Below are 24,339 nucleotides of genomic sequence, written 5' to 3'. Positions count from 1 at the left end.
TTGTTGTAAATGATTGCGAAACTTTTCGAAGGCAATTGAAATTAAGAACCGTTTACTTGTAGTGCTCGTTTTTTAGATTTTCTGCTGATGTCAGGTTTGAAGTCAACAAAAAGAGAAAAACATTTGGACAAGATTTCTTCTTTGAATTAAATAATAACGTATGTATATGATTGTTTTAAATTATTTCACAACTTTACTAGAGCAAGTGAAGCTGACCAGATGTAACTTTAATCTCATTTCCATCTACACATCTTTTCAAATTACGAAAACCTTTAAATGTTGGTATTAAGTTCCCTTTAAGCCGCCTCACACCATTACGTGTGAGTGTGTGTCTTGTCTTTTTGTGTACTTTGCCAAACACATGGCATTTTATTTCAATTTGCGTGCAAAAAGTGTGCACTCTTTTATTTTAGTGTGACCAAAGCGCCAAAAATCTGTGGCCAGCGCTTTAAAAACGCAAACAAACCCACGAACGAGCACAAACACTCACACACACATGCCATGGTAGCTACAAAAAGGCAGGAGTAAAACGTTAACGTGGACCAAAGCCTATTTCCGGTGCTGCTTTTTCATTTTTGCATATGAGTTGGCCACATTCCTTCCCTACCCTCCTGGCTCGCCCACCCCCTACGAACTCTAACTGTGAGCACCAAACTTAATATGGCAATAGTTGGATAATGCAATTACCGGCCGTATCGGCGAAATTTTGGTAGGCAAACGCATTCAGGCGCGGAAACGCAGCCAGACACACACGCACATCTACACTATATATACATATATACATATGTATGTATATATATGTATACTATATATAAACACAGGTGGATAGGTAATTCAATCTGTCGCAGCTTTTTTGCCGCCATCGCCACCACACAGCGATGGCATTTTTCAGCATTTTCACATATTTGAACAAATATTTTTATTTCTCGTTTTTGGTTTTGGGTTTTGATATCCGGACGAACATGTTAGTTGACGACGCCGTTGCCGTCCGTCGCTGCCACAACGGATGCGGGTGTGTGTGTGTGAGTTATGGTTCTGTCTGCCAACAAGAAAAAGTGGTTCGTATTTGGAAAATATGTTGAAAACGCTTTAAGTCCAAAACATAGCATTTCACTTAAAAAGCAACAACTGAAGAAAGAACAAAACAAAAATAAATAATAATGAGAACAGCAGAACAACTCCCACAAAGCGCAGATTAAATATCACTTAAAATTAAACTTCAGATAAATGAAACAAATGAAAGAAAATCGAAACCAGTAGAAATGCAATAAAATACGAGAAGAAACGATAGCAACAGCGCCAAAAGGAAGCAAACCGACGAATCCTTAGTGCACACGATAACGAAGAAGGCGGCAAGGAATGAAGGAGCGTAAAGGGATTTCCAACGAGCAGTGTTGGGTAAAAATCTCAATTCCCATTATGTGCATGTCAACTGCAGTTAGAATCAACAAATCCAGTGGTGTTGTTCCAGGATCCAAACAAGGAAGAAGGAATGGAGGGAAAAGGACAAAGCCGGAGTGGGAGAAACTCGAACAAAGTAACAAAACGAAGTGCCAGCTTCGATTACATTGACCATTGAATACCCTAGAAATGAGCTGTTTATTGAAGGAAATGTACAACAATAGTCAGAAAATGTTATGGACATTTTAAATTTGCTTTTTATCCGACAGTATGCTCCATAGCGTATAAGAAAGGGTTTACAAAAAATGATTTCATTTAGTAACTAAATCAGTTGGATTTAAAAACTCCATATATATGAGTAGGCGCAGTAGTCGGCTGATAAATCGACTCATGATTTTTATTGCCCTTTAGAGCGAAAAGCGTTAAACAAGAAGTTGTTTTCATTTGGAACCTTTTGTCGACTTATTCCACATTTATAGCATGATCGAAATAATGCATCAAATGATTAAAGCTATTCAAAAGACTTGAATTTTAATCTTGTTAAATGCTGATCGTATGCAAAATAAAACTTTTAATTGCAACTTTTCTGAATATATGAAGGAAACTGAAATAGGAAAACAGAATTCATGAATTTAAATGTTAAAAAACAAATAAGGGCATCCCGTCCTTACGATCTCTCAACAATAACTGAATAATATCACAAAATAATATTGTAAAATTCTTAATTTTAATTTGACAAGAGCTAAACAAATTTTTGAACAAACGGAATCGGGCGACACAAGTTAAGCAGCTCATTCGATAGCCCCTGTTGTAAAGGGTGTAAGAACAACAATAACAATAACGACATCGATGCTGGCCAAGCTTAAAACGACACCCAGTCACGTTTTTGGACAAAAACTTAATCCCGGCGTTAGCAGCAACGAGACTGAAGGCAGGACGACACCCGCTCGCTCAGTTGCTTGAACCACCACGCCAGATGAAATCGAGAGGCCAGACAAGACGTGCCAAAGTCCGGCAGGCTAAAGAGAAGAAGTACAGGCAGAAGCAGAAGGGAAAAAGGATGTACGGGCGGCAGGCAGGCACACGTAGCCAGGAAACGAATTAATCGAAGTAAAATAAATCAATGTCCTTAAACTTTGGCGCAGAGATTTACAAGCTTTGACTGAACCAAGCAGCACAACTACAACACCAATAACAATAACAACTAGACTATAACTAGAACAAACAGGGCTGCAATCGAATTTAGTTTATGGCCCCAAAAGAGCAACAACAAAAAACATAAGAATAGCAAGTCCTGGCATTTCCATAGATAAGACAAAATACCTCCCCTCCCTCTGCGAATAACTATCGGTTTGTGGGTGTGTGTGTTTGTGTGTGTGACAAACGCTTTGTAGTTCAGTGGCGTTAAAAGTCATGACCATGACCAAACCAAAGCAAACCAAGCCAAAAACGGGCTAACTCCAACCTACCAGCCCACTGCCTGCCTGTGGTTGGGCAATCTTTGAAATTGAAATGCTTTTGAAAATTAAGTGAAATTTTATGCATTTTTCACGCTCCATGCAGCTAAATAAAAATGTCAGCCCGGCAAAGTGTGTGTGTGAGAGACAGAGTCCGAGGCAGCTTCGCGAGTAGTCGGCTCTGATGAAGGCAGCAGATAAGTGCGTTACTTTTTCTTTCGGATCGGACGTACGGACGGACGATTGGACGGCCGACATCTGGCCAAGAGAGCTTTTCAAAAAATGAGCTGAAGAGAAGGATGAAGCAGCAGCTGTTTGCTGTGGGTGTGAATTTATTTTATTTTCCGTTTCTTCCCTCATTTTTTTTTTTGGTCACATCGCAAGTTAGTTTTTTTCTGCTCCCAAATAGTATAGAGCAGTGGTGGTGGGTGGCAGCGCTCATAAATCACAGAAACGCTTGAAGCTGTTAGTTGTTCTTGGCTAGGATTGCCGAGGTGGGTGGCTGAGTGGGTGGTGAGCTGCTTAGCAAGGCAGAGAGTTAATGGCTTAAAGTTGCAATTGACACATAAAGGCTAAAAGAAAGTTGCTGTGACAATGAAATTATTAAACGAAGGAGTTGTCATTAAATTAATGGCAGACCATTGAGTGGAAATTGAAATTTAATTGAATAGCATTTTCGAAAGTAATGGAATTATTCGAAAATCGGGAAATGAGGGAAATGACGATCGCATATGAGAGGGGTTGAAGGAGAGTTAGAATGGACAAAAATGAACGTTAAATATTAGTTAATTCTATGCTCTGCGGTCTTATTCATTTTTCGGTTCTTTTCCTTGAACCTTAATGCAAAATATCGCATGTCAATTAAGGCTTTACTCGTTAATAATTTATTTTCTACGCCATAACCATTTATCTCCGCCTAAAACTTAAGACCAATTTCTCGTTAAATGCAAAGAAAATGGCGCCAATTCCCAATAGGCTGTCAAGGTTTAGAGCGAAAACAAATTAAGCGGCGCCTCATTAAACCTAAACGCCAACTCTTTACACCTGGCAACCACTGAAGAAACCGTAACATATCCGCTATCCGCTATCCCCAGCATCTACGCCATCCACCCTGAAGACAAACGCTCATAAATTATGACCGAAACGCTTAACCTTGCCGCATCTGACACCCGATGCCCAGCTGCCTGCAACAACAACAAGAACAACAACAACGATGACTATGGCAACGAGTGACTACAGCAGTAACCACAACGACACCTCCACAGAGAAAATCCACTTCAAAGTTACTGCCAGCGTCTAAAATATATAGTATTTAAGGCAGTAGGGAGTGGTAGGAAGCCTTCTAGGAGGTTGTTGGCTAACGAAATTTAGTTGCGAAAGAGAAGCAAGTTGCCAAACAAATATGAACAAAAAATTGAAAATTTATATTTGTTTGTGTGTCTGTGAAAAGGAAAACTTGCAAACGAAAAGGAAATTTTCCATTATTTACGACTTTCTGGTTCAGAGGTCAGCGGCGCACTTAAAAGTGTCATTTTACATTTTGTGGACAAACCAGTCCGCAAAAAAAAGGATCATAAAAAACTGCAGCAACGCCAGTATTTCTATTGATATACGCTTTTTGAGGCCCTTGGTAAGCGTTTTACCATTAAAATGCAATACACACACACACACACACTGAGATACACAACTAAAATCGCTAGAAATGTAACTCTTCTCTTCTTCTTTTTTAGTTTCTATTTTTTGCAAACTTTGTAGCCAAAGCTAGTGGCCGCCAAACTGGGTTACTCGCTAAATGAAAACGTTGAATGTACAAAGGGGCGCAGGAAGTGTTTGGCTTCCATTTAAAAATGTATAGTGTACATACATATGTGTGAAAGGAAACTAGAAACTTGTTTGTTTGGCAGAAAAAACAACATTTTTTCCTTTTGGCCCAAACAACTTTTTTGGGTCAACATATACGCCTACTTTTTTATGCTCACACTAAATACTGGCATAAATAATAACTTTACAATGCGATTTGTGTCGATTTGTGTGTGTGCGTGTGTGTATTTCGGGCTTTTTCTTTAGCCAACGCAGAGACAAACTTATACATGTGCTGGCGACACTCTAAAGAGTGTGTTTGTTGGCCGCTGGCTGCTGACTGTCATAAATCATCGACACAACACACTTAAGTGCTTCTAAAACTGTTTGCGCTTTTACGCTCACCCCAACAACACAACATGCTCTCAAGTTTTGCGCTGACCGACCGACCGACCGACCGACGAGCAACGCCATAAACACACACGCCCCCTTTTAGCAGGCGCTGTCAAATGCAGCCGCCCGTTTCCAGCTGGGTTTTTCGAGTGGACAATGGACAATGGCAGAGGCAAAAGGAAAATTTGAACTACAATTCCATAAATGACAATGGTCGTCGAAAGCAATGAAATGAAAATATATATATCGAGGTTGAATATAAAAACGACAATATGAATGCATAGGCTGCTGGCAATTTAGAGATATGAGCAATATTTATGAACATCGTTTTAAGAAGACATTAATAAAGGTGACTGATTTTCACAATATTTATCATGTACTGCAAATTTGAAAATCAAAACCCGATTTACTACTAGCACTATTATTGCGCATCTCTAATATTTACTTCTATGATGGAGCATCGTCAATACAAAGCAGCAGCAGCTGAAACGATGCAGCTGAAAAAATAAAAAGTGGGCTCAAGAGTGTGGCCGTCAATAGAAGAGCAGAGCGTACTCATAAATCTGTTAATGACAACTCTCTTTAACGCGTCACCTTCTTTCTGTATAACAACAACAACAGTCGCAAACAATGTCTGTGCCTGACATTTATGTAAATGCATATTTAAATATCAAATACGGCTCAAGGGTAAGAGCACAGCAACTAAAGTCAAATACAGAAGTAGAAGCAATTTGCTGATGAAATGAAATACCAAAGCGCGATACGCAATTAAACGCAGACACAAGACTCTGATAAGTGGGTGGGGGGGAGTTTGGGCATAGAGAAGTGAGAGGGCGAGAGCGTAAGTGGGCGCGATTGGGAGTGAGTGTATGTTAGTGTTGCGAATGCGTTATTTATGCTTAACATGACCCCCACCACCACTCTCTTTGAAAATGAGCTCATTTACATGCAATCACGTGTGGGAGTGAGTGTTTGTTGGTCTAGGCTTTTACCGCAACATATTTGAATGTAATTTATCAAAGCAAGGCAAACATGAAAAGGATAGAGAGTGAGTGAGAGAAGAGGGGCAAAGTAAATTACAAATATCAAATACATTTTTGAATGACACGCATGTTATGACAGTGCTGTTCACTTCAATATACACAAATGGTAAAAATTACGCGTAAGAGCGTTTAGAAATTAATGACTGTACTTTACCATTTATTATTGAAGATTTTGAAAAATATAGTAAAAATAGTAACTCTTTTATGAATTTAATTATGTTAATAATTTGAACTATAATAAAATGTTTAAAATGCAAAAAAAAAGTTTTTTAAAAATCAAATGTGTTTTTATTTTCAATAACATTTGAAAAGTCCTCCCTAAACAATTGACTAGCATTGTATTGTCTCTCACTCACCTTTGCTAATGCCGGTGGCCTTATCACGCAAAACATTTATCGAATGCACCGGGCCGTATTCCTCGAACATTTCGCGCAACTGCGCCTCATCCATGGATTTCGGCACCTGGCCAACAAACATTTTAATATTGTCCGGATCGGGCTCCTTTTCGCCGTAGGTAACAGTTATATCGCCGTCCATACGGAAGCATGTATCATCATCCATGCTGACAACAACATTGCGATTGGCACTGCACGGATTGTTGTTGTTGTTGCTGCTGCTGTTGCTATTCACCAGAGCGGCCGAGGACATGATGCCGTTGGTGGCAACGTTAACACTGCTGTTGTTGTTGCTGTTGCCGTTGGGATGATTGCAGAGCGAGCTTCCCAAATTGGAGCTGCTGCTGTTATTGTTGTTGTTATTGTTCAGTAGTGACGGATTATTGTTGTTGCTATGTATGGGACTATTTGGCAGGCTGTTGGTGGTGCTGCTCTTGTCGCTCATACCAAATGCACTGCAATTAAAAACCAAAGAGAGATAAAGAGAGCGTTAAGTAGAGCGTTGAGTAGGAACAAAAATATTAACGGTTAGAAACACAGTTTTACAGTCACGGCCTTTTTTACTTACTCCAAATACAAATCGGAACTCTTTTCCGAAAAATCAAAAATCATGCGGCGATTGCCCAAAAATGAATTGCGACTGCTAAACATATTTTCGCTTTTTACACTGTCGATTCGAATTGTCAAATTATTACAAATTCTTATACATATATATATATATACGTTTATATATATTAGGTTTAACTCAAACGTGACGTTAAACAGTTATTATGCCACTCAATAATATAAAAAAAAACTGACACTGACAAGTCTATGTAAAACTCATAAATTGCAATCAGCGAGCGAACACATCAAACAGTTTTTTCAAATATATAATTTTCGTAAGCGAGCTTAAAAAAATTCCATGTAACACTTGCGAGACACGGCAACAATTGATTTAAAAAAAAACTATATAAAAGAAAAGTAGGCAAGAGCACAAAATTTCACAGACACCCAGCGCCTGCTTCCTTCACTGACAATCGTCGACGTACAAATGGACGAGAAGGGCACAAGAATTTGACAGTCAGGGCATTGAAAATGCACCTGCGAAGCTTTGGTAGACACTATTGCTGGAGAGAGAGAGAGAGGGAGAGGTGAAGCTAGAGGCAGCACCAAGGAATTTATTTGTTATGGGAAGAAGCAGGACAAAGAAATCATTTCAAGATTGCGTTAGTTTGTTGTTGTGAGTAGCTTTGCACTGCAATTAACTGTAGTTTTGTTTAACCCTTTGTAAGCCCTTCGGTTGCAACTAGAATCTAAGTGTGAATTATTAATTATGATAGCATATTTCTGACTACGTTTTTCCACTTTTCTGCGGTATGCTGTTCTATTTCATTTATTGCATTTAAATGTTTCGTGCTTTAAAATGAAATTCCTTCGAATTCTTTTTAATCATTCTCTTTCGCTATTGCAATGCCAAGCTCTGCCTTTCAAATATGCAAATTACATTCAGCTTTTCATTTTTCCACATCAAGTTGCTTCTAATTAGCAAACACACCAACCGTTTTCCATTATCCATTTGTCTAATGCCTAAGTGCAGTCCACCCTCTGTTATCTTAACTCCATTTCACACACCCAGCCATTTAATCATGTCGCACCAGGTGTTTTAAGCAGCGCGGCAGCGCTTTAGTTGACCCGATTTTCCGGCTAAAATGTCTATTTACACAGACAAATGGCCATTACCTTAATGCTATGTGTGCAAAAAATCGATAAGTAAATAAGAAAATGAAATAAATGCATCTTTAAAGGCTTGCCTAGGCGATTATTCTTTAAATAGCTTGCCATAATCAACTCACCCAATTAATGGCATATTAGTTTTCAACCTATTGCTCTCCCTTTATTTTAATGTGTAACATTGTTGCGTTTTGCTTTGACTAATTTGTGTTTCTGCCTTTTGACATGGCTTCTCCTATTACGTACCCGCTTTCGCGCCCTCTTTCTGCCACCCAAGCACAGGAACACACACCCACTCTCCCAAAAACAGCTATGTATTCGCTCTGGTTACAACGTTGCAATTTAAAGCATGTCATGTTGTTTTTGTTGCTGCTCTGTTGATGCAGCTGCTCATTCCATTTTGCTTTCTAATTCTTTGGAAGTTTCACTTTTATGTATACACTACTTTGCTCTCTTTTTCGCAAGACTTTTATGCGTGCGTTTGTTTGTGTGATGCATTTTGTAATTTGAGTTTTTTGTTGTAGTTGTTTCAGCTGCGTTTCTCTGTTCTCTATACAAAAACTTTCAAACTTCCTCAGCCCACACACAAGTATGTATGTATATGTGTGTGTATGTACATTAAGCCCTCTCTTGCATTTATTAACCTTCTCTTAACTTTTGACTTGTATTATTCTTGAAATTTTCTTACGCTTTTGGCAAACTGCAGTTAGTTTTGAAGCTTTTTTTTTTTCCAAAATGGCTAGCATTTTTTAATTGAGTTGGGCAATAACATTTTTGAATACGGACTTTGCACAGTGACTCCAAAACTGTGCTGCCCAGCAAGAGAAAAACAACTGTTTTCACATTACAGTTGCAAACCTAGCGATGACACTAACTGTATGATATAAATATTTATAAATCAGAATTGAGAGAGTTGATTTTAACATCGTTATTAGGTTTCACGGCCATCAGTTTACAAATATTTAAATATGTATTTAATCAATTTGTTTCGCTCATGCGGAAATAATCAAAGCGTAGGTATATAAACGTCCATAATGGCCTTGATTTTGCAGTTCTATTTCGGACACCAAACCAGGAATTAAGATGAAATTCGCGTTGGCTCTTTTGAATGTGGCACTCTTGGCCATCGGCTTTGCGGAGGCTGGTCTAAAGATAGATCCGAGCCCACTGCTGCTTAAAGAATAGATACGCAACATTTGAAATATAAAATGTTACATTAAAGAAAAAGTATCTGAAAGAATAGCGCACCTAGCTAAAACAAATGATCTTAGTTATTTATTTAATTTAATTAAATTGGAATTAACTCTGAATGCCTAAGAAGTATGGCGAGCAGATGTACAATATTGGTGAGATAGGGAACCTCAGTAAGTAATCTCTTCCGGCCTTTGAAGAGACAACTTCAGATTTCAAGAACTGGTTTGGAAAACAAACTGAGTGATGTATTTCGGGAAGCAGAAATACTATTCAAAAAGAATTGGGATACTTTTTCAAGAAAAAGAGTGTTGTTGAAATAAAAATACTTTTGGAGAGGGAGATCTTTTCATTTTCTCTATAGACTTATTACATACTCTGAAATTATTTCCCATAACATTATAGTACATCTGTATTCTAATTGTGTTGCATTTCTTGATAGGCTTATTGGACAAGCAGATTCCAATCTAATCTGAAACTATTTTCATATATGCAATATATTCTTCCATATTTAAACCTTCAATTTCTTGCGACAAAATTTTAAAGGTCGAACGCGTGTAATTCGACACAGTTTACTGCATTCTACGCCCATTAACCACGCCTCACATAGAAGTATTGCTAAGCTGCCCTTTTGGGCCAATAACACATGCGATTGCGACGACAACTTTTTTTTTATATTATGTTCCCAGACTGGGGCACAACACAGGCAACAACATGCTGCACAGCAAACACTTTGAACTTGCATCACAGTTCAAACTATGTGCGATTTCTTCAACAAAGTGCAATTCATCTTCATCATGTTGCAGCAGCAGCAACAACAACAACAACAACAATGTTTCGAAAAAGTTGGCAACACTATCAAGTAACTTAACAAGACTATTGCATTTGTTTCGATAAACACACAAAAATCCAGTTACTGGCAATATGTCGAGCAGAACTTCTTTGGCTGCACTTTTCGCTTGCTTTAAAAATTTCGACAACTACAAAAAAAGGAGGAGAGGCAGAGAAAGAAGGAGAATTTACAGCTCGGAGCACATTTATCTTCATTTGTCGGGACGAGGCCGAAACCGAGTCCGTCCGCACCTCCTTGGTCCTTCGCGCACACAAAATGTAACCCAGCTGTCAACAATTTGCCGCCCAAATTGTCCGGGGAGGCGGCAAACAGGCAGACAGGGAGGGGGGCAAGTGACAGAGACAGAGATGGGGATAGACAACAACAAAGAGCGATGCTGCAACCACCGCCACTAGGAAAACTTACTAATTTTCTTGATTACTCTGGAGAATTATGAGCAACAAAGCGTGCGAAATTTGAAATCTATTAAAAAACTTTTTGCTGTGGCAAGCGGAATGGGCAGAAAATGAAACTCGGTGCAGAACACCGGGGGGTGGTGTTCCACAAATCTTATTCTTCTGCAGTGGCCTTTGATTGTTGTTGTTGTTGTTGTTGCTGACAGACAACGAAAAGTCAAACTTCTTAGCGACCCAACACAGCAACAACTCCAGGAAGTGGAAGCAAAGCAAAAGTAAAGTGTGTATCGAATGGAAAATAAGCGTGTTATGAAAGATTCCAAAATGTCAAAGTGCTGATAAGAAATCTTCTTGGTTTATATAATTGTTTGGAGTTATATATTAGAAAGACGCTTATATGATTATTGGGAATTTTGTATAAGAAGTTGTTGAGTGAATTGCCTAATTACTTAACAAAAGAACGAAATATTTTTCCAAGAAACTAAATGCATTAAAAAGTATGTTTTCATTTACATATTTCTTGGAACAGAGTGTTTCTAAAATTGATTTATAAATTAAAATAAATTGCTTTAAGATTGTCTTTAATTAGTTTCGTTGCACGTCTGATTAAAGAAAGTGTGTATCGAATGGATAATAAGCGTGTTTTGAAAGATTTTAAAATGTCATCTAAAGTGTTGACAAGAAATTACAAATTTTTTACAGAAGAAAGAATTTAAATATGGAAAATCTTTTTCTATGAAGAAAGCTAGTTTCCATGCAAGCGACATAAAGCCCATAAAACGTAGTTTTTTTTTTACATATTTCTTAAAAAGTGTTTACTCTAAAATAGATTTATGAAAATAAATTTTGAATTAAATGGAAATTGCTCTAAGGTATTCCTAAATTATATGGTGCTCCTAATTTCGTTACACGCCTTATTAACGAAAGAGCTCGTATTTTGCGTTCGCCTTTTGTTGGACTCAAAAAAAAAAAAAGCGCAGTATTCGAAAGAACGGCAACAACTTTGACAACAAAGCGTTGCAAGTTGGCTTACAGGGTGTGTAATAGTAGTGGAAGCTTGTTGTTGGAATGTGCAACTTTTTGCAGCCACTTGTTCCTGCCGCTTTGTCGTTGACTTTTCTTTTTGCACAAACACCAACTACCCGCCACCCAAGCAGCAAACTTCTAGTTGCGTTTGAATAAAAATATAGTTGAAGGTATACTATATAGTGGTAGTAAATAAATGTGGGATATACTTGACAACAAAAAACAAACTAAGTGACGAACACAATCATGTTTGACTTTTTGCTGCCAACTCTTAAAATAATAATAAAAAACTAATAATATGTTGTTTGAATGTAACTTTAAAAAGTAGACTAAAGCTAAATTAATAAGTATACAGTTTTCTGATTGATAGAATAATAAATGAATATGAAGGATATATAAATATAGGATATATAAATATTATTAATAGGATTCCTGGAAAACTGAAGACAGCCGACTTAAGGATCTGTCTCTAAAGTATAATGACGCACATGAGCGGGGGCTACTTATTGATGATGAACAGGAGAAATTCTTCATATCATTAACGTATCTATATGCCCACTAAGATTTTGGAAAATTCGAGCTCCAAAGGGGGAGAAACAGGCTCTAACGTTTGTATAAAAAATCTACAATTTGCATCTAATTAACTTCAAACTTAGTTTGCATACGCTCAGAAAAAATATATTATTTCCATACTATCAAAGATTTCATTTCTATCTGGATCTGGTCCCTAAAATATAAGAGCAATTGGTCTGCATTCGCTTCATAATAATTATTAACAGCAGAGGTTTTCTATATTTTTTTAGTATTTATTTATAAAGATAAATTCTTATCTCCACTACGGTGTCAGTTATACCATATTAGTTCTATATTGTTAAAGATTTCATTTATGCACAATTAAAAGATGAAAATATTAGTAAATTAGGTTGTCTTGTAAGCACAATGAAGCGCCTAACTAATTAGCATATCTCTACGCATATTGAATAATTGTTTCTCATATTTAAAATATCATTAATTTCCATCTTCCTATGTCTTGCTCCCCACCCCAGCCATATCATATTTAATCATTTAGCCTTAACCCACACAACACAACACACACACTACACGCAGCCAGCGTTTAATTTACGTTTTCCTTCGCTTTGATCCTCACAACCTTTTAATGCCCTGCCCGAGACCGAGTTCGGCTAAAAGAGAGCTGCCTATAAATTACTCAGCAAAAAAAAGAAAGGAAAAATATATGTATGCGAACATTTCGCCACGCTTATCAAAGATAATTTTAAGCCGCATTTAAAATGATTTTCTCGTTTTTCTTGCACGTTTATTTTTTGTTATTTTTTTTTTTGTTTTTTTCATTTTGTACCTTTTGGCATTTTCACGACCGTGTAAAGAAGTTTGCACACAAATTGCTGACTGTGCGTTGTCTGGCAACATTGAAGGAAAAAGGTAGCAGAAAGGGGGAAGGCAGAAGCAAGGGAACGCTTTATGTTGACAGTCAGTGAACCAGGCAAGGGCGCAAGGATGTCGGGCAGGGGAGGGGGGGGGAGGGTGTACACGCAGCGGCCTTCGTTGCGCTTTTGTCAATGATAAGCTGCGTCCTGGCTAGCTGGGGGGAGAGGACTGGTCCTGTCTGGTCGCTTGGCTGCCTGCCCGACAATTGGATGAGCAACGCTGACGATTGCTGCGCTGCAGTCGGGATGCGGAGGAGATGAGGGGGGTTCTGGGTTTGGGACTTTTGTACAAATATTTGACAAGGCATAAAATTTGAATGGGTTGGCGCAGGAGTCGCTCATTTTTTGGCTGCTGAGCACTGACAAAGCAGCGCGGCAAAGTCAAAATGAGAGAGCAGGGAGGGATATACGAGTATGCTCCTGCTAGTCCTTTGGGTATTGGTGTGTTGTTGGCTGAATCGTGTTTAATTAAGCAAAAATGTGAAATCGCTTGTACTCTCTATCTCTGGCTGCTGTTGTTGTTTTAATAATTGCTTGTAAATAGATCAAAGTTGGCATTTGTGTGCGATTGAAGGAGGAGCGCCAGCTGGCTGCTGGAGGACACAGACAACTGGCTGGTCGAATGAATGGGTTGCGCTTAGTTGGATTAGCTGGACGAGTTAGTAAAAGCGTATAAATAGAGCTGGAACAATCCCTTTCAATGGCTTATAATTAATAACTTTTTCTAAAACTATTGTTTAGTAATAAAAACTATTATTTAAGGCGAACAGTTATCTATAAACTATAATATTTAGCACACATTTTTCAATACCACATTTTATTAAGTTATTCAGTTTCGAACTAGAATATTACTAGTGTTCGTTTATTAGACAATGTTGAAGTCCATAAACTATCGTTGTTTTCAAAAGTGGAAGAAAGGTAAACTAAAATAAACTCGTATTGGTCACTGAAGCCTCAGCCGTTTCCGAAATCCAGGCGTTCATACAGACAGACAAATGAACAGGCAGGCGGCAGATGAATACATAAATAGACTGATTTCTCTCATCATATAATTACTTTAAAGCGTAGAAGATCCTTCCATAACCGAATGTACACCTTTTACCCTTTAGGTATAGGGTATTAAAGTAACCAATAACTTAAAGAACACACACAAGACAAGTATCAGATGCTATACTTTTCAGCTTTGAGGTAAAGAGAAGATTGAACACTCTGCTTGTTAAAAAGTAGAAGGTCAGTCGATCTTTATCTGTTGAGAATACTAATATTCCGTACCAATTGTTAGACAGCTTTGATTTTAAGAAAATTGATAAATTTTTAACTAATGCTTAAATTGTCCAAATGTTGATACATTTTTAATATATGCTCAAATTTTATTGGCCAAATGTTCCCAAAAAGGCAAACTATAGAAAGAGTTTTTCTTAGACCTCTAAGTAGGTCTTAAGCTTAAACACGGACAAACGGGATTTTTCATTCCCTCTCTAGTATTAATAATCGCTGGTATTAATTGTATTTCTTAGCATAATTTAAGCTCGACTATGTTGAGAATAATAGAGGAAAGAGAAACAACAAACTGCAGAAAGCGGGAAAAGAGCACAATTCTGATTAAATGGCCACAAGTCTTTTATATCCATTCCGTCAAAAACGAGTATCAATAACATTGATAATATTTAATAGAACACCCGCCGCATAAACGTTAGCTGCAGTCATTCCCATTCCCATCCCACAAACGTCCTTTGACAACATTCAAACAATTCGAGAGTCTTATAAAGCACACAACGGCTTCATTCGCAGCGAGAAAAACTGCAAACGACATACAAATTGAGGGAAAAAATGTTAATGAAAAAATGTTTGGTATACATATGGATATGGACGGGCATGTATTCACAAAAAAAAAAAAAAAAATGTACCACATGGACCAAATTAAATAAGTAAATCTTGCGGCCAGGCCGGGGAAAAAAGTCGAATAAAATATTTGTGCGCCCAAAGATAAAGCACAAAGGGACAAACAACACTCAATGATATTCGAGTGACAAACGCACAGGCGCGTACACACACACGCACAAACACACACACACACACGTAAGCGACGCAGTGTAAATGCGCTAAAAAAAATATACCCCCCATGTTAAAGTCGGGTGTAGACGACTTGTTTAATGCACTGCATTTGAAACTGGTTGATTTTAAATTTCCAATCTTCAACCCAGATTTCATATTAGACTTATTTTTCAGAGTGGAATTTCTATTACTGAAGATATTTGTAAATTTCGAGAGAAAAACTCTTTTTCCCTTTATTAACAATTATAGTTTTTCTGTTTATGAAAATCAAATTTATTACTAATCAGAATGACTAGAGAAGTCTGTTTTCTGAACTATAAAATATTTTAATAAATGTATATCAGCAAATAATACTACAAATATCTTTAAATCAAATGAAAAACACTTTAAAAAATGAAGAAAAAAAAAAAACAAAACTAAATGAATGCTTTGATTGGACAGATGGACGTTCGATAATGTTCGACTGTCTGGCCTTCAGTCTGTCTGTACGAAAGTAAAAATCTCTGAGGTTGTCTGTGTTTAAACCTCCTTTATTTAACTATTCGAATAGATAAGAATATCTGTGTTTAAATCAACATTGGAGAAGCTCTGACTGTCTGTTCTTCTGTCTGTCTGTCCTTCTGTATGTCTGTCTGTCTGTCTGAACGTTAATAACTCCGAGTTTAAATATCATTATTACCTTTAGCATTCAAGTTGGTAGATTGATCATAGAAATATCCTTCTCTACAACTCGAAAAACAAACATCTTAAATACGGATTTTAAATACAAATTGAGTAAATTTCTTAATATACCCCACACCAATCAGGGTGCTATAGAGTATTAAAAAAGGGCCAAGGGTAAAATGAGAGCATAAAGCGTTGAGGCACAAACCACAATGAAATGAATAAAATACATATATGTAGTATTTTCTCTTACGGCTTGCATTTTTTTTTTTTTTTTTTTTTTGGGCAAAGGACATGGCACTTTTCTCTTTTAAAGCGATGAACATTAAAACTGACACACACACACAGACACTCCCATACTCCCGTACTCATGGCTGCCGGGGCAGGACAGTTGGCAAAAGTAACGGCATTTCGCATATATACGCAACTGCGGCATAAAAATGCCAACAACGCCGATGGCAGCAGCATTGAATGTATAACAAAAAAAAAAAAAAAAAACAAACAAAAATTCGCTTAAACTTCTTGCGTTCCCAAAAGAATTTATTGATTCATTTTCGAAAAAAAGCGACGACGCTGGAACACAGGAAAAGGAAAATGATTTGCATGGCTCCCGGTGCTGAAAATCCGCATGCTTTTGGGGCATAGAGTCCTCTGGATCGGGAGTGTGTAAAATTGGATCAAATGGTTGTTGTTTTTTTTTTTTTTTTTGGTCTTTCTGCGTTGCAAGTTGTTGTTGTTGCTGCTGCTGCTGCTGGAGAGTTGGTGGCGGTGGGTGACACTTTTCGGGCAAGTGAAACGAAATTATAAATGAAATTCCAGCACTGCTGCAAAAGAAGCCCTCGAGTGGAGAAGAGTTCAGCGTTCAGCGTTCTGGAGCTATAACTCAGAGCGGCTCGGAGTTGCAGCCTGCCTGGACGGACGGAGGGACAGACGAGAGGGGCCCTGCAATTGTCGCCACTTTTCGAAAATCGTTTGCAATGAAATTGAAACAAAGTATGACGATGAAGCCAGCTGAGCCAACTCTGTGCCAATACGCGTAAATTGTTGTCATCTGATGACAGCTCTGCGACAATGTATGGCTCCGCTCTTTCCGAACGAATTCACGTCAATATGAGTAGAAGGGCTTTTGTGTGAATACTTTTATGCATGCATGTGATGGCAATAAATTTTGCTTTGATTTCGTGTAATGATAGTCACTTTCAAGCTAAATCGTGTAACGATGCACTGTTGAATGAATGGCAAAAAGTATGACAAAGTCTTTTTGAAAGGTCTATTTAAAGTTTCGCATTAAAAATTAAACTCTTTCTTTTCATACATTTTGTTTTGTTTTATAAGTAATAAGCGTTCAATTATTAGCTTTTTCTCATAAGAATCAAATAGCATTTGATTGCTTGAATAGCAGTTAATAATGCTGAGAGTTTCATCAAAATTGTCTTCAAGCAATAAGAATTGATATTAGAAAGGATATTCTTTGTCTTTATATTGAAAGTAGATTTAAACTTGTGTATATTTAACATTTTTCTAAAGCTTTGTTCAGTTCTTAAAGAATGAAGTGGTAAGCAATGGAGATCGAACATTTCTATGTATTTTAGAATTATTTCTACTATTTCCTTTTTTTTTTTTAAACTGTGTCATTTAAGTTAAGAGATTTTTGGAAGACTATAGTATTAAAGATCATGCGGTTACTGTGGTCTTTGTTACCAACTGGTTATTGCAACCAATGAGCAGCAAATAGTTGGGTAGCTGCTGAATCGAGTCTGCCTCCTTATTCGCGCAGAAATATTGAACGCAAAAAATGTCTAATAGAAGAAGAAGATATCAACTAGCGCCATTTCAGTGAAGTTGGCAATCCTGGCTCGCTAGTTTGTGAGTTCGTCAGTTAAAGCGTCAAGAAGAAGCCACAATTTAGACCAGTGGCTACAATATTTTACCGGTTTAAAACACTTCTATATGTGGCAACAAATAGTACAAATCGTCTATTTCAAATAAACGCTTCAATTATAATCAAGAATTCACTGGGGAATAACTTTTGGTGGCTATAATTCTTTGCCGGCTTAAAACACTCCTTCCTATATGTGCCAACAAATGCTGCAAATCGACTATTTTGAATAAACGATTCAATTATAATAAAGACATAGGGGAATAGTTTTTGGTGGAATTATTATTCAATTATGCTTCATAGTTATTTACATAAAAGCTTCACTATTTTTGAAAAATCAATCTACTTTATTTTCATTATTATTTAGCAGCTAAACATTTTCTTGCCTGTTTATGCCATTCTAAACAACCTTCTTAATTCCATTACATTTTAAATAAACCTTTCAATTCCATTTAGTTTTCGTCAGCTCTACATACGTGCTTGTGCCTGGCTTGTGGCGTATTTATTTTGGCGCCTCAAGCAACAATTTAGCGATAATTTTGAAACAATTTGCTGAGCACTCAAAAAAAATAAATAAACGAGCGACCAAAAGGTCAGTCATGAGCGGAAAATTTGTTTTACGTGCGCTCAACAGTTGCCAAAATACATAAATGCTTAGCTACGAAAATATACACATTTATATACGAGTAGACTCTATAGAGAAAGCTGGCTAAAAGTCTAGCCAGAGGCGTTGACTTGACTGTTGCAGCACACACACACATACATACACACACAAAAACGCACACACACACACACACAGGCAACAAATAGCAAGTGTCGTCTGGGCATGCTGTAATATTTTTCAATAAACAACATTTTGGCCGCCGCCGGCTCTAAGGCATTTAAAATATGTGCGCTCGCAGTCTGAATAAATAAAAGCGAAAGCAAGGAGTGGGGGGGGGGGGGGGGGGGCGAGGCAAGGATAGCCATTTGTTTTTATAGCATTTGCATAGCATAGCCTACTTTAGAGCGCGCGCGCACACAGCCTTTCAATGCCTGGCCGCTGCTATTCAATAAATTGATAGCTTATCTGCCCTAAATGGCTTGAACGCTTATCGATCTCTCGAATTGCTTGCCCAATGCCTCATCTTTGACTGCCCCTAATGGCATTTACTTTGGCAATTAGGTGGCACGCTGAACGAGCCGACTGTTAGTCTGTTTGTCTCTCTGTCTTGGCTGTAATGTTGTTGGCCGCCTTTAGCAGTCCCTCGGGCGTCATTTACTGTGCCTATTATTATCATTATCATCGTGGTTGGCTGGCCTAGCCCTTTTGCTTTTCGCAGCTCGTTTCGTTAGCGCTGAGTTGACAAAATCATAAAAATGTAATCGACTCTGTTGCCCAACAACAAAATTATACAAATGCTCGGCTTGGTTGCTGTTGTTGTTATTGTTGTTGTTGTTGGGCGACACTTCTACTAAATTTATAATGTTTTCTTTTCAGTTGACGTCGTCACAGTTCTGGTAATGGGCCCCCTGCGACTGTGTTGAGTCGGTATCGTCGCACAAAAGTTTACCAGAGAAAAGGTTATAAATAGCATTTAAAGGACACGAGCATCCTTGCAGCATGTGAGTGCAAAGCAACTTCATGGAGCACAGTGTATGCGAGTATGTGGTTGATTGGGGATTCAGCATAAACAACAATTTCACGCGAAACAACAACAAGATAATGCAAATTAACAACAACAAAATGTTGGCTTAAGCTTTAAAATTGTTTACATGAGGATATTTAGACAGTTTCTAATGTTGACTACTTGTAATTTAATAATGCTTTTTAAAATCAGTCTACGCATCTTTCGAAGATCTTTATATTACTGATATGCTGATATGCGATATTAAGCTATTCTAAGATTTTTTGCTAAAAATACAAAGCGAGAATTTCTAGATTCGAGGTTTTCTTAAAAATATATAAACCTTATTTTAAACTGTTAACATTAAAGCTTAATCCTACACTTCTTCCTGTCAAAAAGGTGCTGATTTAACTGCTTAGGCAAACGAAAGGACACCTTTTTAGCAATTGACATCATCAACAACACAATCTCAAGGCAAATTAAAGTTCATTTTCAATGCCTTCCTGGTTGAGTTGAAGATATGGTAGATCGACTATTCAGTTAACTGCTGGCCTGCTGTTAATCTGCTCCGATCTTTGTCAAACCTTCCTTTACACATACAACATAAACTGCAGTTGAAGGCACCTATAAACTCGATCCGACATGCGATATTAATAATTGCTTGAGGTTGAAAGAGACAACGTTTTTGAGAAAAGGGAGTTAATGTTAATTAGGAATCGCAAATATGTCGCATTTTAAATTTAAATTCATTATAGTCCCATAAAATATAGTCTGCTGAAACGGATAAAAAGTAATGAAATGTTACTTAGTTAGAAAAGCATTTTGTTTAATACTGCAATGCAGGTATTAGTTATAAACTCCATAGTATGATTCGCTAGTATTTTTTCTTCTCATCACTATTTACGACCTTTTAATATTTCCGTAAAGGCAAAACTTCTCTTGATTTCTTATATTACATTTATTTGGTGGTTAAAACGATTTTGCGCAATGCACGTTTTAGTTAAAAACTCCACAGTACGTTATTCTCAGCGAAGATCAGATTTTCATTACAGCCATTATTTTAAATCTGCTTATCGCACGATTAAGTTTCCAAGTCATATTTCTGAGCATGCTGATGCTGTTGTTCTGCTTCCGCGGTTTCCTGTTAAGTGAAAAGAAATTGAATGAAATTTGCAATTTCCACTCAATACCAGCAATGTGGCGATGTCGTTCTTCTTAAAGCCATCGTAGCCGAAGCACCAGCTTGCCGCTGTGTCGCATTGTGTTGAAGTTAACTGAAATGACAAATTGACGCGCCCGCTCTGGCAGCTGTCAGCCGAGGTGGCTGTTAATGAGTTCCGAGCCGAGTGCATTTCGACCACATTGCCCCTTTTGCGCTGATGAGGGACAACAAAATGGAAGTGCAGTCAAAAGGGCAGCGCCAGCAAATGACAACCCAACCGCAACAACAACAACAATAAGTTAAAGCAACCCAGCTCGTGTTGTCTTGGCAGCAGCGCAACTGGCGGACCACAAATTGACAGGCAAGGCGTTCACTTACTTGTATTCAAGTCAGTTGGCCGGCCATATTGCGTGTTAAATTTAGCATAAAATCGTTCTGGAATATGAGGAATAAAGAGCTCTTGTGTCGATAGATAGACAGCTGTTGTTGGTGTGGTGTGTGTCTCGCTGCCAGCAACCACAACAACAACAACAACAACAACAACAACAACAACAAATCATAAATTTGACAACATTTTTGTTTGCCAAAGACTTGGTCGTCTGACGCCGCTTTGCTCAATTAATGAACTTTCATTAAGTCAGACGATTCGGCTTTATTCCCCCACCCCCTCTCCCTTCTATAAGCACATTTTTCTTGCTCGTTAATCACGCACACCCACGCAGAATGTGCCGTTGACTGCACATGTACGTAAATATACTATATATACTCGTATATAATATACGAGGTGCGGAAAAGAAAAATTGGAAAAAAAAAAAAAATGAATTGTGCATTTTTTGCGAATATTTACTAAATTTTTGTGCTAATAAAATCAAACGTTGTGAATTGTTAAAACTGTTAATTATTAATTTGTTTAATAACTAATATTTCTTGAAAATATATATTTTAATATGGGTAGAAGGCCCTAGTAGCTCTAGTGCTAGCTTAAACAAAATTAGGTTTATTTAATTTGTTAAATAAATATATTTTAATTGAATAGCATTGAATTATTCTATTAAAAATCTAGACTAGAAAATGCTAGATTTTCACTCTGGTCTCCTTATACTACTTAGAACGTAAACCGAATGAATGCGCGAGGATCGGTCAAGTGGTTTAATTTTGTTAAAATAGGTTCCATTTTTTTTCGAAATTAACAATTGTGCGTGGGATTCCATGCTCTCGCTGAAGGGACGGGAAGGGTCAATATAAATATGGGCTGCAAAAAGCGAAAATTGTGCATCGACTACTATTTAGCAACAAATTTCACTTTTAATTAATTTAATTAATTTTTTATTAAATAATTAATAAGCTTTAAATATATAATTTTATAAGCCTTATCCTAGCATTACAAGTATTGGATTAGTTTTAAATTAGTAGTAGTCATTACAAAATTAATTATATTGAGCTTATTATTGGGTTATTTTGTTTGTATACATTTTATTATTAATATTAAAAATTTTTATTAGTCTTTATAATTATATATATTTTTTAGGTTTGTTTATTTAGCAACAATAATTTAATTGAAATATAACTCTTCAAATTTTAAATTTCTCGAGACTCCCAGCTGTCGCTATAAATTAGTGTATTGGGCTCCGATTGATCGGACAAGACAAAGCACGAAATACAGGGTGCGCCATCTTTTAGGTCGGTATGCAAACATTGAATATCCTTGAAAATAAACAACCGATTTTCAAGTATGAGATATTTTTATTTAATTTTGTTCTGTACAATTTCTTGAACTGAGGTTTTTAACACTGGTCTACTCAAGTCAATCGGTTAACTAATGACAAAGTTATTCAATATCTACATACCGACATAAAAGATGGCGCACCCTGTATATATTCTCATAGTATCTGAATTTGTTTCTTAAAACCTTTTTAAATAACAAAATATTATTTTCAAATTATTCGGCAAACTTTTCGTTCGCACCGCGTTCTTTAAACAAACGCCGCAGTGGCACAAAACGGCATTTGTTGGCGCAACAATTTTCAACAACAACAACAACAAGGAAACCAAACAGCAAACCCTTTGCCATGCACATGTGATATCATATCTGTGTGTGTGCGTGTGTGTGTTTGTTTGTGCTTGTAAGCCTAAAAGCTGCTTAAATTTTTAATGACTTTGCTTGTGTTTTTAATTGTGTGCGTCTCGTTTGTGCGTTTGTTGCAACCTTTGTCGTTTTGTTTATTTAAAATTTAAAAAAAAAAAAAAAAAAAAAAAAAAAGAAGGGACACAATTTTAATTGCGCTTTCGGCAACTCTGTAAATTTCATGTGTCAACAGCGAATTTGGACAGCATCCTTAATTTATATATATTTCTGACAGCAGCAGCTGTCAGCGCAGAAGAGACAATTACATATTGCAGACAATTTGAAAATAAAGCGCCACAATAAGTGTAAACAGGAAGTGTAAACAGATTTTAGCTTTAAAAAAAGAGTACTTTTGTTTGAATAACTCGGTTGTTTAATAGTGTATTATATCACATTTTGAAATTAATTCTAAAGCTTTCTTTAAGCAGATATGTATTCTGTCTTCTGCAGAAATTTAGAAAATCACGCACACACACTTAAAAAGCAACTCGGGGAATGAACTTTTTTACGCACACACATCCACACACACACAAACACCCACAGGACACGTATATGGGCATATACTCGTTTATAAAAGCGTCGCCCACGCGTGTCACGTGTTTAATTATTTACGTGACTTGGCTACATTTTGTGTGGCTTGCGAAATTTCGTCTAAATATTTATTGCGACTTTTGCTTTTGCTACAATTTTTATTTTATTTTTGTTGCCCTCTCCCTCTCACTCTCTCTCTCTCTCTGTCTGTCTCTTTTGCCGTGTTGCGACGCCTAAAAGCAAACTACGCGACTGAGCTACAAAGTTGCGAGTCTGTGGAGTCAGACGAGCGTAACATAAATGTCAGTGCTTGTGGTTTATCGAGCTAAAACATTCTCGGATGTAGCTAAAGGTAGGCCACGAAGTCTCTTGCTTGAGTGTGCTATACGAACCTTTCAAGACTTTAAGTTTAAACCGTTCATAGACTGTGGAAAATCGTCAACACTTTGGCTCATGGTTAGATTTAGATTTCGTATTTCTTGGATTTTATTTATGAACATTTTTATTCTGTTATGCTTATGTAAGCGATTTATTTTATTAAAGCAAACTAGCAAACTGATGACAAAAATAATTACTGATGACCATGGATGATGGATGTCTTTCATTGTCGTTTAGGAATTGATGATCGACGGCGCATTTCATTTATTATTAATCAATCCTTTTCTTCGCCTTAAGCTCTTAAACAAATGAAGTACTATACATGTCTCTACTTTGTTTGATTAAATATGTTCTACATACTTAGTTCCTCTTTCTTTTTCACTTCTGATTTTATTCAATTTTCTTCCAAACAGTTACAAAAGCTTTTTCATGATTTGTAGTTTGAAAATATTGGCACAACTCCGCCACCAAGTTCAAGAACCACTACCTACTATATCCTAAAACAATCGAGCACATTTCCCGATTAACCGTTGCTACTATGATAGTTCTAGTTGCTACTAGCAGGTGATGGAATAGACATTTGAAAAATCTTCTAGAATGGAGACGTTCTAGACAAGCTATTATATATACTATTCAAAGAATCTTGTGTGCTTAGTGTGTTTGGAGTTCGACTTAAAAGATGCGGTTCTTTTGAGACAAACAACTGAGTTTCGTGATGGTCATAAAAATACAGACTTATTTTTGCAGCCAAGTACCGCCGTCTAGCTCTTTGGCGTGATTTTCTAAGCTTCTGTCTGTTGCGTAATCTCTTGCCTACCTTGCTAATG

The 24,339-nt window shown here is 37.1% G+C and overlaps 1 protein-coding gene across 2 annotated transcripts in view; it reads right to left on the bottom strand.

Moving 5' to 3' along the window:
* Positions 1-24,339, bottom strand: part of LOC115632024 (CUGBP Elav-like family member 2) — a 124,391-nt gene that overhangs the window by 60,568 nt on the left and 39,484 nt on the right. The window contains exons 1-2 of one of the 2 annotated variants that reach the window (XM_030528970.1): positions 7,058-7,506; positions 6,451-6,944 (exon numbers count right to left, since the gene is read on the bottom strand). In XM_030528970.1, the coding sequence (XP_030384830.1) occupies positions 6,451-6,944; positions 7,058-7,140 (577 nt within the window). In that variant the 5' untranslated portion in view covers positions 7,141-7,506. Of the gene's footprint in view, positions 1-6,450; positions 6,945-7,057; positions 7,507-24,339 lie in introns of those variants that run through there. The other variant, XM_030528969.1, reaches the window with a different exon arrangement.

Source organism: Scaptodrosophila lebanonensis, unplaced genomic scaffold (assembly GCF_003285725.1).
Source record: "Scaptodrosophila lebanonensis strain 11010-0011.00,11010-0021.00 unplaced genomic scaffold, SlebRS2 tig00001412-arrow-pilon, whole genome shotgun sequence".
Taxonomy (NCBI): domain Eukaryota; kingdom Metazoa; phylum Arthropoda; class Insecta; order Diptera; family Drosophilidae; genus Scaptodrosophila; species Scaptodrosophila lebanonensis.
This window is presented reverse-complemented; position numbering and strand designations above follow the sequence as displayed.